General features: G+C 47.0%; 1 protein-coding gene across 1 annotated transcript; it reads right to left on the bottom strand.

Annotated features, from left to right (window-relative positions):
* Positions 1-3,480: 3,480 nt before the first annotated feature.
* On the bottom strand, positions 3,481-14,745 carry LOC104277532 (the record flags this gene model as incomplete). The annotated part of the gene is made up of 9 exons (XM_009874192.1): positions 3,481-3,676; positions 6,678-6,721; positions 6,769-6,813; positions 7,702-7,868; positions 8,533-8,670; positions 9,492-9,606; positions 11,086-11,214; positions 12,824-12,918; positions 14,679-14,745. Coding segments are annotated over 9 exons (996 nt in total), but the record flags the coding sequence as incomplete, so codon positions are not given.
* Between the last annotated feature and the right edge of the window lie 200 nt (positions 14,746-14,945).

The following is a 14,945-nucleotide window of genomic DNA, read 5'->3' on the forward strand; positions in this document are numbered from 1 at the left end:
GCCTGAGACGGTGCCGGGGCTGAGGAGAGCAGCACCAGGAGGAGCACAGTGACCATCAGTGCTGGGCTCGTCATCCTCAGGACCTGGCTTCACCTGGGATCCTCCTGCCTCGCTGAGGCTGCTGAAGGCAGGGGCAGAAGTGGAAGCTGCCTCTCTCCCCTGCCGCTGGATCCAGCTGAAGTCATTTTTATAGCGGAGGGACCTACCCTGGGGGCACAGCCTTTTTCCCCCGCCCCGCCGTGTCCCACCTACCCGCTTGCGAGCAAACCCAGCTGCTTTTGTGGGCCCCATCTCCCTCCCTTGTGCTCCCAAATGCACCAGCACCCTCCCATCACAGCCACCCTGTCCCGTCTTGGTAACAGGCACGTGTGTGCCTGCAAGCGCAAGTGTTTGAGCTAAACAGCACTTGTAAGCAAGATCCTTGTAAAAGGGAGGCTGCTGGTAAATGTTTGTGTGAGGGAGAAGGAATGTGTAAGATCAAAATTGATCCCTTTGTCTTCTGAAAAGGCAGTTGGTACATTTTCATTTTGGTTTCCTAAGGTGATACCGCTGATATGATACAACTTTGTCAATTCTTGAACCCACCCCTTGTGCCTTCTCAGTGTCCAGTTTTAGCTAAATCTGATGGGAAGGTGGCACTCTCAGAAGTAAGTAATTGCTACAACTCTGGTGAAAGTGATCTGGGTAGAGGAAAGACACCCACTTAATGCCTCATTCGTTTGAGTGAGAACTCCTTATTAAACAGCAGAAACTGCCTGGGAGAATTGTGTTAGAGCTGCCCTGCCCAAGCTTTGGTTGGCTTTTTTGCCACATGAGACACCAGTGACCTGTTCCTCAAGCGATGGTCCTTGCTGATGGGTGGCCTCTGTGTGAAACAGAAGTGAGTCTGTTCTCCAGGCCTATTATCCATTGGGTTCAAAAACCAGCCAGCACCAAGATTCAGCTCAACTCAAAATTAGTTTTAATGAGTTTCAGTGTTGATCAAACTGTTGGTACCCCTGGTTGCATCCCGTACACATCCTCTGCTGGGAGAGAGGAGGTGGCTTGTCCTCATTGCTTCCATGGGAGATGCCCTTGCTCCCTAATATGTGTCTGTGTTTGGCATCTCTCTTGGATGGAGAAGGGATGGCACCCTCCACCATGTCATGACCTCCCTGTCAGCACTCTTTTGGCCAAAAGGTTGTAGTCACAGTCCTGAGCACCAGGACTATCCCCTTCCCCTTGAGCCCCACTTACTAGCAGGGAGGGTCACCCCCAGACTCTTTTTCCACCGAGTCCCATCTCCTCATCTGCCAAAAAGCAATATTTGCATAGGCACAGGACTGGGGAAGAGTTCCTTTTCACCAAAATTGTTCTGTGGGCCTGCTGAGGAAGGGCTGGCAACTCTGGCTTTAGACAGGGCATTTGGGTACGACACAGTTGCCGTTTCCAGGCAGTGGATGGCTCGGAGGTAAAGCGCTGGACAAGATGGCCAGCAGTCACACCTCTGCAGTCTCTACCACCTTAGTCTGCTCTGAGGACAAATTTCTCATGTAAAAAAGTGCCTGTGGTCCTGCTTGCTGCTCTGCATCCTCCTGGTGGGGGGAAGGACTTGGGGGGGGTAGCAAGTTGCCAGCCCACCTCCCTGGGTATAAGCAAAAATAAGGCAGGAGACCAGAAAGATGATTTCTACATATCTGTTGCTATTATTTTCTGTATCGATGGCAAAGATGTACTAGCAAAACACAAGTATTTTCAGGCATGGCTGTTGTGAGGATGAACTTTGACACCACAGCTGTCATAGGGCTCTAAGGGAGAGGGAGGCTGTTTTACAGACACTGTCCTTGCGCCTGTGCTGGGCCCTCTCTGTCCTGCTCTCCCCCAGACATTGTTCTGATGTTTGTAATTGTATGGTGAGTGTTCCCCTGTGGATCAGAGATGAGTTCACTTGGTTACTGGCCTTCTTAATCTGATGTGGGAATAGCTCAACAGCTTTGAGCCAGCAAGCATCTCCATGAAACCCACTCAGCAGTCTTCTGCCACTTGCCCACTGCCAAACCCCCTGCCAGCCACTGATAGTCCTGCATAACACCAAAAAAACATGGGCAGCGCTGGCATCTTCCCACCAGATTTAGTTGCTCAGGGGCTGGAAGAGGTATCTCTGGGACATAAATTGCACAACAGAAGAGCATGAAGCTGATTTTCATAGCTAAGTCTTAATTTGTATAAAATTGTTAAGTGTAGACGTCCTTGCTAATAAAGGCAAGGCAAGTAAAGGCAAGCTAGCCTGGACAGGGTCAAAGAAGCTCTGTTGTGTTCCTGCCTTTGCTGTGGGTTCACTGTGAACTTGGCAGAGTCATTTGAGCTACACAGCTTGTGTGCCCACCTGAGAACAAGAGCTGTGCATCCCCAGGAAGCTTCTGGTTCTGGAGGGAAGGGAAGGTGTGACAGAGCATTTGGTCCCAGCATGCAGTGCTCCGTTAGGATCATGGGCCTGCCAGAGCTCTTTTTCTGTCAGCCACGTAGGCGAAGTTCTGTGTCAAGTAGCCAGTGGTTGTCCAAGTGGTCAGAAAGAAAGGTGTGGAGAGGCTTGCTCCAACACTCCGAGGTGTGTGTGTGAGTGAGGTGTTTGTTTTTGACACTCTGGGCTAAGGAGGAAAGAATCCTCAAGTTCAGGTGAATGTGTGAAAAACAAAGGGCAGTCATCTTTTAGAGGCCACCAGCTTGGCCCCTGGTTACCCCTCTTTGATTAGTCTTGCCTGCTTTCTTCGGGGGTTTTGGACTTCAGAGCAAGAAAGTGCAGCATTCACTCTCTGGCTTGGCAAGACCGATGGGGTTGTCCTACAGTGGTATATGCCTGCCAGCTCACCTTGCCACACGTTGTGATCCATGAGACCTCTTGGGTAGAAGCAACCTCTTGGATAGTAAGCAGCAAGAGGATGCTGCTGCTGGGCCCACCTGAAGAGACATGGGCATAAAGATCTAGGAACCGATGACGGAGGATGTACTGTGATAATGGACAAGAGTGGCACAAGATGGAGGAAGGGAAAATTCCCTCAACAGAAAATCTAGAAGGACTGGAGGTTCAGGGAAGCAGGAGGTTTTCCTCTTTACAAAGAAGCTCCCTGGGTTGGAGACTCCTTCCTTGAGGGTCTACTCAAAACCAAAACAGATGAGTGTTCCCATTAAATGGGGGGTGAGATATACTATCAACAAGCAGCAGACAGAAAAAACAAGCTGTGGTTGCTGTAAACCCTCAAATAAAAAAATAAAAACTGAGAGAAAACAACAGCAGACAAACATAAATGTTAACAGCGTAATACAAGTTGTCACAAAATGCACTCCAGTCACACTTCACCTCCGGAAAGGTAGCGTGCACTCAAAGTGTAAATCCTCTGGTGAGCAGCCAGATTTGAGCTCAAAGCTCGAAACACAGCACAGTTCCTGGAAATCACAGTGCTGGGAGCGCAAGGAGGTGAAGGCTGAGAAAGCTGTGGTGCTCTAGTCCATCTTCCACACCTTTACCTCTGGCCAGCTCCTGCTCTTAACTTGCTCCTGGCTGACACTGGAAGTGCTGATTTCTGGGGAAATGGGCTCATAGGAGCGGAGAGACAAGCTTGCAGCGAGCAGACCCATCCGGACACAGGTATCTGTGTCATGTTTAGCAAGTATCCCTGCAAGGATTCCTGCCATTAGGCTGTGGAGAGAAAGAAAAGGCAGTTTTGAGCATGGGGGGAAGAGCTCTGATCTTGGGAAAGTGGCTGATTGATTCTAAGAGCATTCATCTGGGCCCAAACAAACACTTGCAGAAGCAGAATATGTCACACAGACAGGGTAAGGTTATAGTGAAAAATTTTTGCTTTTTTATATCAATTTCTATACTTGGAGTAACAAATAGTGTAACAAAAAATAGAGTAACAAAAATTAGAGTAACAAAAAAATGTATTAACATTGTATTTTTTTTCTCATCTGAGAAGTTGAGGTACTTTCCCTTTCCATCACATTTTCTATTCTCTTCAGTTTTCCAGAGGAGGCAGGAGAAAAGAAAGGAGTTTAGGAAGGCAATAATCTATTTTCCCCTTGCTCCCTAATTATTTTGTCACTTCTCTGCTTGTTGTTGCTGCCTCGTTACATTCCCTCCTGTTCCCAAAGGAGTCAATGGGAAGAGAGGTCAAGTTTCCGTATGTATGTGAGAGGGGCCACAAACAGAGTTGGAAAAAGAAAGCCAAACCTGAAATGAGATTGTAGCTACAGATGTTTGTAAACTTTTGTTGTGGTTTTCCATTTGAGGTTTCTCAGTAAAATTTATGTGAGTGCTTGGAACAACAGTGGTTGCCCACAAGTTCTCCAAGGCACCGAGGAGGTCATCAGGAGAAGGGGATGATTTTGCCGTCTGCCTGGCTTGCAAGGGAAGGCTCTTTTGAGGCACAGATACGTGCACGGTGGTGTTTGTGATCAGGTGGGAACAACTACTGTTTACTCGTAGCTAAACACACTAATGAAGCTCAGCAGCTAGGAAAGGACAAAGGAGAAGTGAAAGACAAGGGAGAAGATAATCAAAGAATCACAGAATAGCTTGGGTTGGAAGAAACCTTAACGATCATCTGGTTCCATGCCCCCTGCTATGGCAGAGACACCTTCCACTAGACCAGGTTACTCAAAACTAGACCAGGTTGCTCAAATGATAATGATATTTGAGAGGAAGAAGCAAGGACAGGAAAATGTGATGGCAGGGAGGATTAATGAGCAAATCTGTGCCGAAAGGAAAAACATTAGATTTTTTTTTGGTGCTCTGACTAATTACCTCAACATCTTTTTATCTATAACAAAGGCACGGAAGACCAAGCTTTCCATAAACCGATCTCTCAACGGCTCCATAAGTTCAGAGTAAATATTTGGGGGAGCATCCCCTAGCAATGCTGTGTGCAGCGCCTGGTGTTATGTTGTCACGGCAGCCGGCTGCAAGGAGCAAACAGCCGCCGCTCCCTGCGTGCACGCATGGCTCGTTGGGCTGCATCTCTGGAGTTACAGAAGAGCCATGGGTCACTGCTTCTGGGTGCTCTTCAGAAGCACGAGGGTTGGGGAGGACTGATCCATGAAGGTGTGACAGCCCTGGGTCGTGCCCTGCTGCTCAGTTCTTTGAAAGTGCCAACAGGCTGGGCTTGGGTGAATTCCCCAGCTGAGATGGTGTAGAGATGGCCCAAACACCAGTGTCCTGGCATTTCCAGCCTGCTTTGGCACTCACTCCGTAGAACAGGGATTTCTGCCTGTGGAGCCACTGCGGTTACCAGGAGGGAAAACCTGGGATGAGCAAGAGGACTATAAAAATTCCCACATGGACCTGGGAACTCTGGGGAGTGAGATTTCCAGACCAGTATTACCTCAGGAATGGGAGCAGTAATGGGCGCTTGGCTTTCAGATAGCTTTGGGAAGAAAAACAAACTTCAAGTACTCGTGTGTAACTCAGTGGAGGTGTTTGGCAGCGGTGCACTTCATCTCAGTTTCGGTCTTCCCTTAAATTAAGCTTTTTGAAAGGGAAAGGACACCCTAAAGAAGATGTTTACATTAGCCTCTAGAAAAAATCATCCTGTGGTAAAGGGTAGTTGTCTACCAAGCAGATGGTGCAGAGAGGAGACTGTGTCCCTGGAGAGGCTGGCAGAAGTTTGGGCATATCTGCTAGAAACAGTGAGCAAAGCTGAGCTTTCCTTAGGGCAGGCTGACCCTGCGAGGATCCTCCCAGCCTCTATTCCTCTGCTGTTACACTTACTGCTGTGAACAACACTTTGTTCTTCTTTGGAGGAGACCAGCTTGCAGTTGCAGCCAACTCATCTCAGAGGTGATGTAGGACACAAGGAGTGTGTCCGAGTGTTAAGTGGATTAACTAGCTGGGTAAGAAGTTGTTGGCTGATCCTAACTCAAATATTTAGAATGCTGTAAATTAAAAAAAAAAATGACTTTTCATTCTGCCCACTCATAAAAGAAAAAAGGAGTGTTGCTATGTTGAGTTATCGGTAGGTAAGAGCAGAAAAACAAAAGGAAATATCTGTCACATACGGTCTTTTGGTCTAGCCCAAGGCAATGAAAGGATAGAATCAATTATCGTAGTGTGTGAAGCAAGAAGAGAAAAAAACCCTGACTACTATATATAGTTTGACAAGTTAACAAGGAGCATAATAAAATATTACTCTGACAACCCGAGAATTGATCAGTAGGGCTAGGCATAATACCTGTCATTCCCTACTCCTATGAAGAGCGTTGTGTGAATTATACAGCAGGCTCTTTTGAAGCGTGAGCTGTTGCCAGAGGCAAATGCAGAACCTGATGAATGCTTTTATAGGGCAATTTTAGCTACTGAGTGGCAGTCCCACTTCCATTGGAGAAGTCTGGAAGTGAAGTAGTTAGTTACTAGGACAGCTTTGATGTAAGGTGGTTTACTTTGCTTTTAGCAGCTCGGCCCAGACTAATTCAGAACTGCTAGATGGCCAGGAAAGGCTTCAATCTTAAAGAAAAGCAAAACTAATAATGGCAAGACTGGCTTTTAACAAGCTTTGCAAGGAATCGCAGCAACCAGTCCTGTTCTTATGTCCTCAGTGTCTCAAGCAGCAGGATGCCGTTTGCCTTTGTAGTAGAATTTCAAAGAAATCCGATTATGGCCCTTCCACATGTAGCTGGACAAGACAAAGCAGCGAGCCACATACCTGTCACCAGCTCCTGAGACGTTGATTATCTCCTCCCTGCCGATGTGGATGGCAGGGGAGTGGACCCTTTGTTTTTCCCCCCCCTGCCGATGTGGATGGCAGGGTAGTGGGTGGCACAGAGGCCAGTAGCAGCAGTCTGCCGGGGGGAAAAGAAGGGAATTTTAGTGGGAAATGCCTGAGCTGATATGGCCTGATGTGGCTGATGCCATCCAGACCTGCACGGATGCCAAAAGAAAAAGGGAAAAAAGAAAAAAGGGGGAAAAAAAAGGCACTAATCTTTTTTCACACCTTGAAAGAGATGGGCAATTTAAATGAAGTCTCCTGAAAATGAAGCTTAACTTCATGAATATTCACATAAGCACATTTAAAGTAGCTGACTATAAACACTGCTGCTAGGAGCCAGCAGTATATGGACAGACAACTTGATTTTCTTTCCGAGCTGTGTGTTCCACCCCCTAAACACATTCCTTTGCAAGAGGTGATGCTGTGTCTCCCAGGACTGCTGCCACACCACCAGAGATAGCAATGTGCTATGTGGTCCCAGAAAAAAAGCAGCTGAGAGCTCAGAGTTGGTTTTACAGAATCACAGAATCACAGAATGTTAGGGGTTGGAAGGGACCTCTGAAGATCATCTAGTCCAACCTTCATCCCAGCATACCTAACCACTACACCATAGCCTCAAGTGCTAGATCTACTTTTTTTTAAACACCTCCAGGGTTGGTGACTCCACCACCTCCCTGGGCAGCCCATTCCAGTGCCTCACCACTCGTTCAGTAAAGAACTTCCTCCGAATATCCAATCTAAACTTAAACTGATGCCAGTTGAGGCCATTTCCCCTTGTTCTGTCCTTAGTCATTAGAGAGAAGTGACCAGCACGCGCCTCCCTACAGCCTCCTTTGAGGTAGTTGTAGAGGGCAATAAGGTCTCCTCTCAGCCTCCTCTTCTCCAGACTAAACAAACCCAGTTCCCTCAGCCGCTCTTCATAGGTCATGTTTTCCAGACCTTATGTTTTCTGTGCCCTTACCTGTTTGTGGGCTCCTGGATGAAGCGAGATGCTCCCTCCCAGGCTCTTGCCACACAGCAGCACACCGTGAGCACCAAGGGTCACCACCACGCAGCACAGGTGGGCCAGCAAAGGTCGGGCCAGGGTCATTGCTGTGGGGACAACATCTTCCAACCTAGATGGCAGCTCTTCAGACAGCAGGGAGAAAAAACTGTGATATAACTGCAAAGGTCCTCAACTAGCCTTTTTATGGGCTGGCAGCCAAATTATGAGCATCACAACTACCACTTCTGAAATGTGGTTGATTTTTTTTTAATTTTAAATCATGGTAAACATGGAATTCTCCAATGTTAGACTTCCATACCACACCTCTATCCTATGCTGAAGATACCACCCCTCATGGGACTAAACATATGTCTGTAGAGATCAAAAAACTGTCCTAAAGCATGACTTCCTTGTCTTAACACTATCAGACCTGTATGTAGTGGGATATTTCATTTCTTTGAAGGATGATACTGTTGGGACAAGTGGCTTCAGAGCATCATGCTTCAGAGGCATATTTTCAAACCAGAGATTGCTCCCATTTAGCTGTGAAGTGAGGCATAAGTGGGATCTCTGGGTTTGGACAAGGAGCCTCCTCAGGCCTACTGTGCTCTCTGGTAGATCATCAGTTCATCCTGGGCTGTACAAACCATGCAGAGATGGCTGTAAGGTGGAAGACACCAAGAGTGCGTATGAATTCCCACTGTGTTATAATCCAATTTGCGTGAAATAGGGCCTGGAGCAGAAAATGCTCTTCTCCAGGATCTAAGTTATCTAAAAGTGTGGCTGACCCATCTGAGTATTCAATACCTGCTGGCAGAGGGTTCCCGAGGGTCCGATTTATTGCTCTTAGCTCTTGCAGGTTGGGAGAAATGTATGTGAGCGCTTTCCAGCTGTCTGAGAGGAATGGCTTAGAGGCCTTGTTCTCATCTGTCGGCTCATAGCACACTTCAAAACAACGTTGCAATTGGTTAGTTAATTAATTAATTAGTGGTTCATCTCTACATCAGAGCAGGTTGCAGCATAGAAGGCTTAGCCTGATCTGCACAACTGGGGCTATATGTGTAATCTATTAGAAATTCGAATACTCTCTCTGCCATGCCTGGGACAAGGTCTCCCAAGGTTTTCTTTCTGGTGCTCAGCGATGGGACAGTTGCTTCCGGCTCCAAAATGATGTAATCACACTTCAGTTTTATTACTCTTCTTAGCTGGTTTTACAGCCTCTGCCAGGTTTTAAGCTCTGCCAGGTCTTAAGAACATTGTCTGCTTCTTCAGGATTGGCTTCTAAAAATGAAGGCATAACTCTAAAGGTTTAGGAAGCCTTGTGAAGGATCCTCAGAAAACCAGGGGAAGGGGATGTGTGTTTTATGGAAAGTGGGAGAGAAATCCTCTCCAAAGACACTTTAACACTTATTCTGAGAATAAAACTATATTGCTGCTCAGACCAGCAGAAGCACACACATTTGCAGTTGCCTTAAAATTGCTGGCAAAGAGAGCAGCTTTCCCTGGCTTTCTGGCAGTGCCCAAGGGCTATAGCACCTACACTATGGGAAATAAGATTTAGCTGCAGTATGAGAAAAATTCAGAAGAAGCAGAAATGTTTCATCCATTTGAAAGAGAGTACAGAAAGGAGAGCTGAATAACACCGTGTCAGACATCTACTGGGTATCTCCAGAAAACAGCCATGGAGAATGCCCAGGATGTGCAGAGTGTCTTGGTATACACGTTGTTAGAAGCTACAGGCCCAGGGCTGGGTGAGTTCTCCTTACCTGCTAGCTGATGCTCTCTGGCTAGTTGGCAGACGTACTGAATAGTGGCAAGAGGCACATTTCCATCAATGCAAACTAGTGGAGCCTGGCACAATTTCTCCTTGAACTGGGACACCTAGTGAAAATCCAGGACACAGAATAGAGACAGCCTGAGTCATTGCAGAGGGACAAAATGATTACTAGTCAGACTCAGGACATAGGATTTTCCCTTCCATTGCAGCCCTCAGGTGTAGGCATGTACTTAAAAAAGTGATTCTGTAAGGAAAGTGGATTTTTCCATTTGCCTCATCTCCTCCCCTTCTTCTCCTTCCCATGCTCCCTGCCATCAAGAGCTGGACTCAATTGGCAGGGCCCCTCCAACAGAGAAAGACAGTTGCTGGTCCTCACTAGACCACTTTGGTACCCATGGGTCAGTCAGAGACCTACAGGGAAAGGGAATGCTGCTATTTAATGCCACTGTAGGATTCCCAGTGCTAAGCCTGGCTTCACTACACCTGCCCCTGTCATTCGGATGTCCTCTGTGCACAACTGCCTCCTAAAACAGGCAGTTCACCAGAGCGTTTTCCTCCCAGGTCTTACTGAACTGAGTAGGGAGGGGACAGAGTGGAGTAGTGTAGTGGGAGATCCCGTTCCCTCCTTTGGCTCTCTGAGGCTGCAAAACCACGGCCTGAACACCAGGCCAGTGCTACAGGCACTTGTGCAGCACCCTTCCCATGTCTCTGCTAATCCTGGCAGAAAGCATGTTGCAGCAGAACATTGCTTCAGAGTTTCCACTGGCCACAACAGTTTTGTAAAGCTCAGGAGAATTAATCTGTCAGGTAATGGGTTTTTTTGTGCTAAGGCTTGGGAGAGGCAAGGTGGGGGTAGAAGTGAGAGCAATGACCATATTTTTCCCTAGGAAGTCTCCACCTCACAGGGATCCCACCGGTAAGTAAATTGCACTTAACTTCCATGTCGCTGTCAGTCATGAAGCACAGGCTTTTGTTCTGTCAACAAAAGGAGTACGGAAGAAGGGTGCAGTGTTGGGGCTTTCACTGAATCAGTCCTTAATCACTGCTTCCATTAGCCCTGATGCTTTGAAGGTTTGGATGTGCTGAACAGCAAGTGCCTGTTGATATAGCCCAGCATGTGGAAACAACAGGGGTGGTGGAGAGCAGATGGAAAAGGAAAACTTGCTTTAACCACAGTTCTGTCCATTTTTGTTTGTTTGTTTGTTTGTTTTTCCCTAAAGGGAGAAATACCATTTCTGCAGGTGGACTGGATTTATTGCTGGCTTTAAGGTGCCAAAAATTACAGGCTGGCTGGGACTAGCTAACAAAGAGGATTCTGGCCTACGTGTCATGAATTATAGTAGCAGTGACACGATACGGAGCAGAAACAGATAGTAGCTCCATCTGTGTCAGCAGTGACAGAGGGCACTGGCAGCTTGCCATGCTGCTCTCTCGGCGGCCAATGTCTGAGGCTAACGTCAGGATTTCCCGTGTTCCCTCTGCACACCCACTCCCTCCTGGTACAGCTTCACTTGTTGCCTTTCGTCACACGTCCATGCTCCTTCTCATAAGAAAAGAGCTTACAAATCAGATGTTATGCATACGTATTGCTCTGTTATCTGGTGGTGGATGTCCATATCTCCCAAGCCGACGCTGAGCTCCCCAGCGCTGGTGATCACAGCACAGTAAGTAGCCGTGCTCTTCCCCTCCAGCTGAAGGATGGCGCTCAAGTCCTAAAACAGGGAGGACAGTTGTACATGGAACATGTTTCTCTTCCCTGCCACACTCAGCTCATTCTTTGTGCCCAACTGATCAGAAGCCCAGCTTGCTGTTCTCCCTTCAGTCTCCCTTCTCCCTTGAAATACGCAACATTTCAGAGGTATCTTGGTCTAGACAGTGCGCACAGGTGGCTATTTTTCAGTATTTGCAACGCAACAAATGCCACAGGCTAAATAAACCATTTAGTAAGTGAGTGTGACAGGCCTCTGCCATGCAGTTCCACAGGTTGTGTCTCTGTCATAATGGAGCAGCCCTGCCTGCTCCAACCATCCATTCCCATAGCTTGTGTGACACTTTGATGGCCTGCCAACATGCTGGCACATCTGGGTGGCACATTCCAGCTAGCAGTTATGTTAGCCACCTCACTGACTGCACAGCTTGGTTTTGAGGGAAGCCTTGGAGCCATTTTTACAGCAGCATCACAGACATAGCTACAAGGTGTCCCTCCTCTGCAGGTCTTGGGAACAACTGCTTAAAGAACTCGGTGCATTTCTTAGAATATGCATGTGGATGGACAAATGCATCCGCCCCAGTAGTTCACTGGGGAGTTGGAGGTTTTAAGGAAAGGTTCCTCTTCAACACTGCTGGTAATGTCTTTTTTTACAGGCAAGGATTGCTTGGCAGCTGGCCAGCAAGTCCATCTTTCCTTGGGAGACTGCTCACTTTGATAGTACAAACTGTGCTGTGCTGGATAGAGGAAGGATTACGGAACTGCTGCTATGAAGCCTTTATAAGCCAAAGAAAAGAGTTCATGTTCTTATTGCTTCATTTACTGAGTTGCGCAGGTAGCCAGAACCAGAACCCCATGGGCTCTATTTGGATACCTCTATTCGAGGGCACTATTAGGCCTTAATGACCCTGACCAGCCTCACCTGGGTTCTCCAACCACACCCCTGGCTTGTCTTCAGCCCTGCCTCTTCACCATGGAGGTGCTTAGTGCCCTGGGTAAGTGTTATTCTCCTGGCTTTTTCTGCTCTCTGCTGGGGTTGTGCTCAGCTGCCTCTGGTGAGCTCCTGCTGCTCCCGTCTCCCTGAGCTTGGTGGACAAGCTATTGCTGCTGCTGAAATGATGCACTCCTCTGATGCACAGTTAGGAGTGTCTGCAGGTATGTGAAGCAGCCTACTCCTCTGAACTTGGGAAGTGTCCAGCCTGGGCTCCTGGTTCCAGGTTTTCTCTGCCTTACACTATGCCCAAACCATGCTGATTTTGGCATCGCTTTGTCTATCCTTAGGGTCAGGGTTTATGTGTTTCCGGCTGTGTTTAGGCATTACTAGAATGTTTCATAGTTCCTCCCTATTTGCCTTTTTCTCCTTCAAGCATGGCTCCCTGGAGCTGAATTCAGACCCCATAGTTCAGACTCTGAACAGTATATATGTCTATCCTGTGTTTTGTGGAGTGGCTCCTTGCCTTCTAATTGTCTGTAACTGAAAGAGCATTGAATTATTCCTACTCTTAGCCTGATGGAAAGTGTCTGTTATGTCTGCCAGGGTTGAGACGACTTTCCCTCTATGTCACATCATCACTCTAATGCTTCTGTGGTGCCACTACTAATGTGCGACGTACCATGTGGTGACAGTAGTGCAGGATGGACTCTGAATGTTCATCCTTTCCCACAGCTGATAAAAAGAGAGGAGTCTGTCCAAGACGGCTTAAGCAATCTAAAAAGCAAATGGGAAAAAAAAAAAGATGTTAATAAATCTATCAGAGTAATGTGAACATAGAGACAGTCTGTGCAGGATGAGTGTCGGTAGGAAAGCTCTCTCCTGGAAAACTTATTGCCCATCAATCTTTGTCTACAGGGATGTTCAAGACAAAACTTGGCCACAGCTGCTGCAAGTGACCGGCTGGGGTTGAGTGGGGCACCGACACTCTGAATTGCCTAGATGTTTTGGAACATCTGGCTGTGGAGGAAAACAGAAGGGGAAGGAAACTTCTGTTCTTCCCTGGTATAATCTCCCTTACTGTCACAGGCACATGGGCTTTAGCACATTGCTTCCAAGCATGGTCTTTGTTGGAGATTAAAATAGTTTACTCATAGAATATGTGAATGAATTGTGGGATTGCTTAAAATTATAATGAATTATGATTTGTTTTGTCTTATGAGTGACGCTGTTTGTCATGAGAAGCCAGACTTACTGAAGCCTTAGGCCCAGACTGTGAACTTTTACCTAAGTACTGATTAGCTTGTGCTGAAGAAAGGCCTTGAAACCAATGCTAATTGAGAAAGATAAGAACAACAGAAAGTGCATCCTCGAGACAAAGAAAAGAATGCCCACCTGGAGAGAGAGAGAGAAAGGATCCAAGGAGGAGCAAGAAGACCCCAGACCCAAATATTATTATTGGACCAAACTATCGTGTGAGGGGAGGTGAACTTGGATTGTTAAAGATATAATTGCCCAGGGATTTCTTTGGTCAGGGTCCCACTCAGAGGGTCCTAGCTCAAGCTGAAATAAACCAACTGTGGCAGAACCTAGGGTCTGAACTCCTCCTTACACTCAGGGGCTAAGACTGATCCAGCCACACCTAGACTCCTCCATGAAGAAGTTTAGAAAGCAAGGGGATCCAATCTGAACCTCATGACTAGGCAGGAGGATCTTTGTGGACGCTTCTACAACAGTCTTTCCTGCTGCTGGCCTTTCCCATACCTCTGTTCTCACCATGCTGTCTTACCAGAACCACTGAATCTGAATGGATTCACAGGAAACACTTCCTCCTCTCTCTTTGAGTAACCACAAATTATACCTCAGTGGGTGGCATGCGTGGCTTTTTTTTTTTTCCCCCCTCAACCTCTTCCATTTGTGATCTGAAGTGATGGTGAATTTCTGTTAGAAAGATTTGGGATAGTCAAAGGGACAGGATAACCCTAAAATTGTTTTGTAATTTGCTTCTGTTAATTTCAGTATGAAAACACTGGTCTGATGCTGCTTGTGATGTAGCACCAGATACAGTGTGATCCTCTTCTCCTGCCAAGGACTATAACCCCTTCTCCTCTACAGTGACTCCTGCGCCTCAGTTCTTATTGTGCCTGTTGCATAGATGTTCAACTTTAAATGAGTTTATTCCTTTAAATTTCTTGCTCAAAACCCAATTCTCCTGCAACTATAACCTGGCATTAATCCAATACTGTGGGCCAGGCTGTTCAGTCGTCTTGGAGATCACTGATGCTCCTTTAACTTTGATTTGGGGTCAGTGTGCTCTAGTTAGCTTCATATTTGTGGACCTTTCTCTTCCTGACCCCAACTCTCTCCCCTCTTATTTCTTGGAATAGCTCCCGCCTTTTCCAGGCAGTCTGCCCACTGGTATATTGCCTAACATGCCCCAGATTTTAACAGCATTCAAGAGTTCCTCCTGTTGAAGGAATACCCAAGGACAAATCACAGCTGGCAGGTACCCAAAGGTAAGCCCAAGCACTAGGCACCTGCCAAGTTTCTTCCAACGCCGCCAAAGGTTCGTCTCACTCTTCCAGCATTTGTTTGCCCACCGCCCTGGAATAATAAATAGTTAATTGGCAAAACTGGAAGGGGTGCTTGGTATAGATGCTTCATTTCCATTACCATGTGAAGTAAAGTTGACAGTTGCTGAAACATAGCTCAGCAGTTGGAGGGAGCAGAAGGCATCTAGCTACCAGACTGACGGCAGTACAAACTTCTACAGCCATTTGTAGACTTCAGGTTTGATGACAAAA

Source organism: Apaloderma vittatum, unplaced genomic scaffold (genome assembly GCF_000703405.1).
Source record: "Apaloderma vittatum isolate BGI_N311 unplaced genomic scaffold, ASM70340v1 scaffold538, whole genome shotgun sequence".
Taxonomy (NCBI): domain Eukaryota; kingdom Metazoa; phylum Chordata; class Aves; order Trogoniformes; family Trogonidae; genus Apaloderma; species Apaloderma vittatum.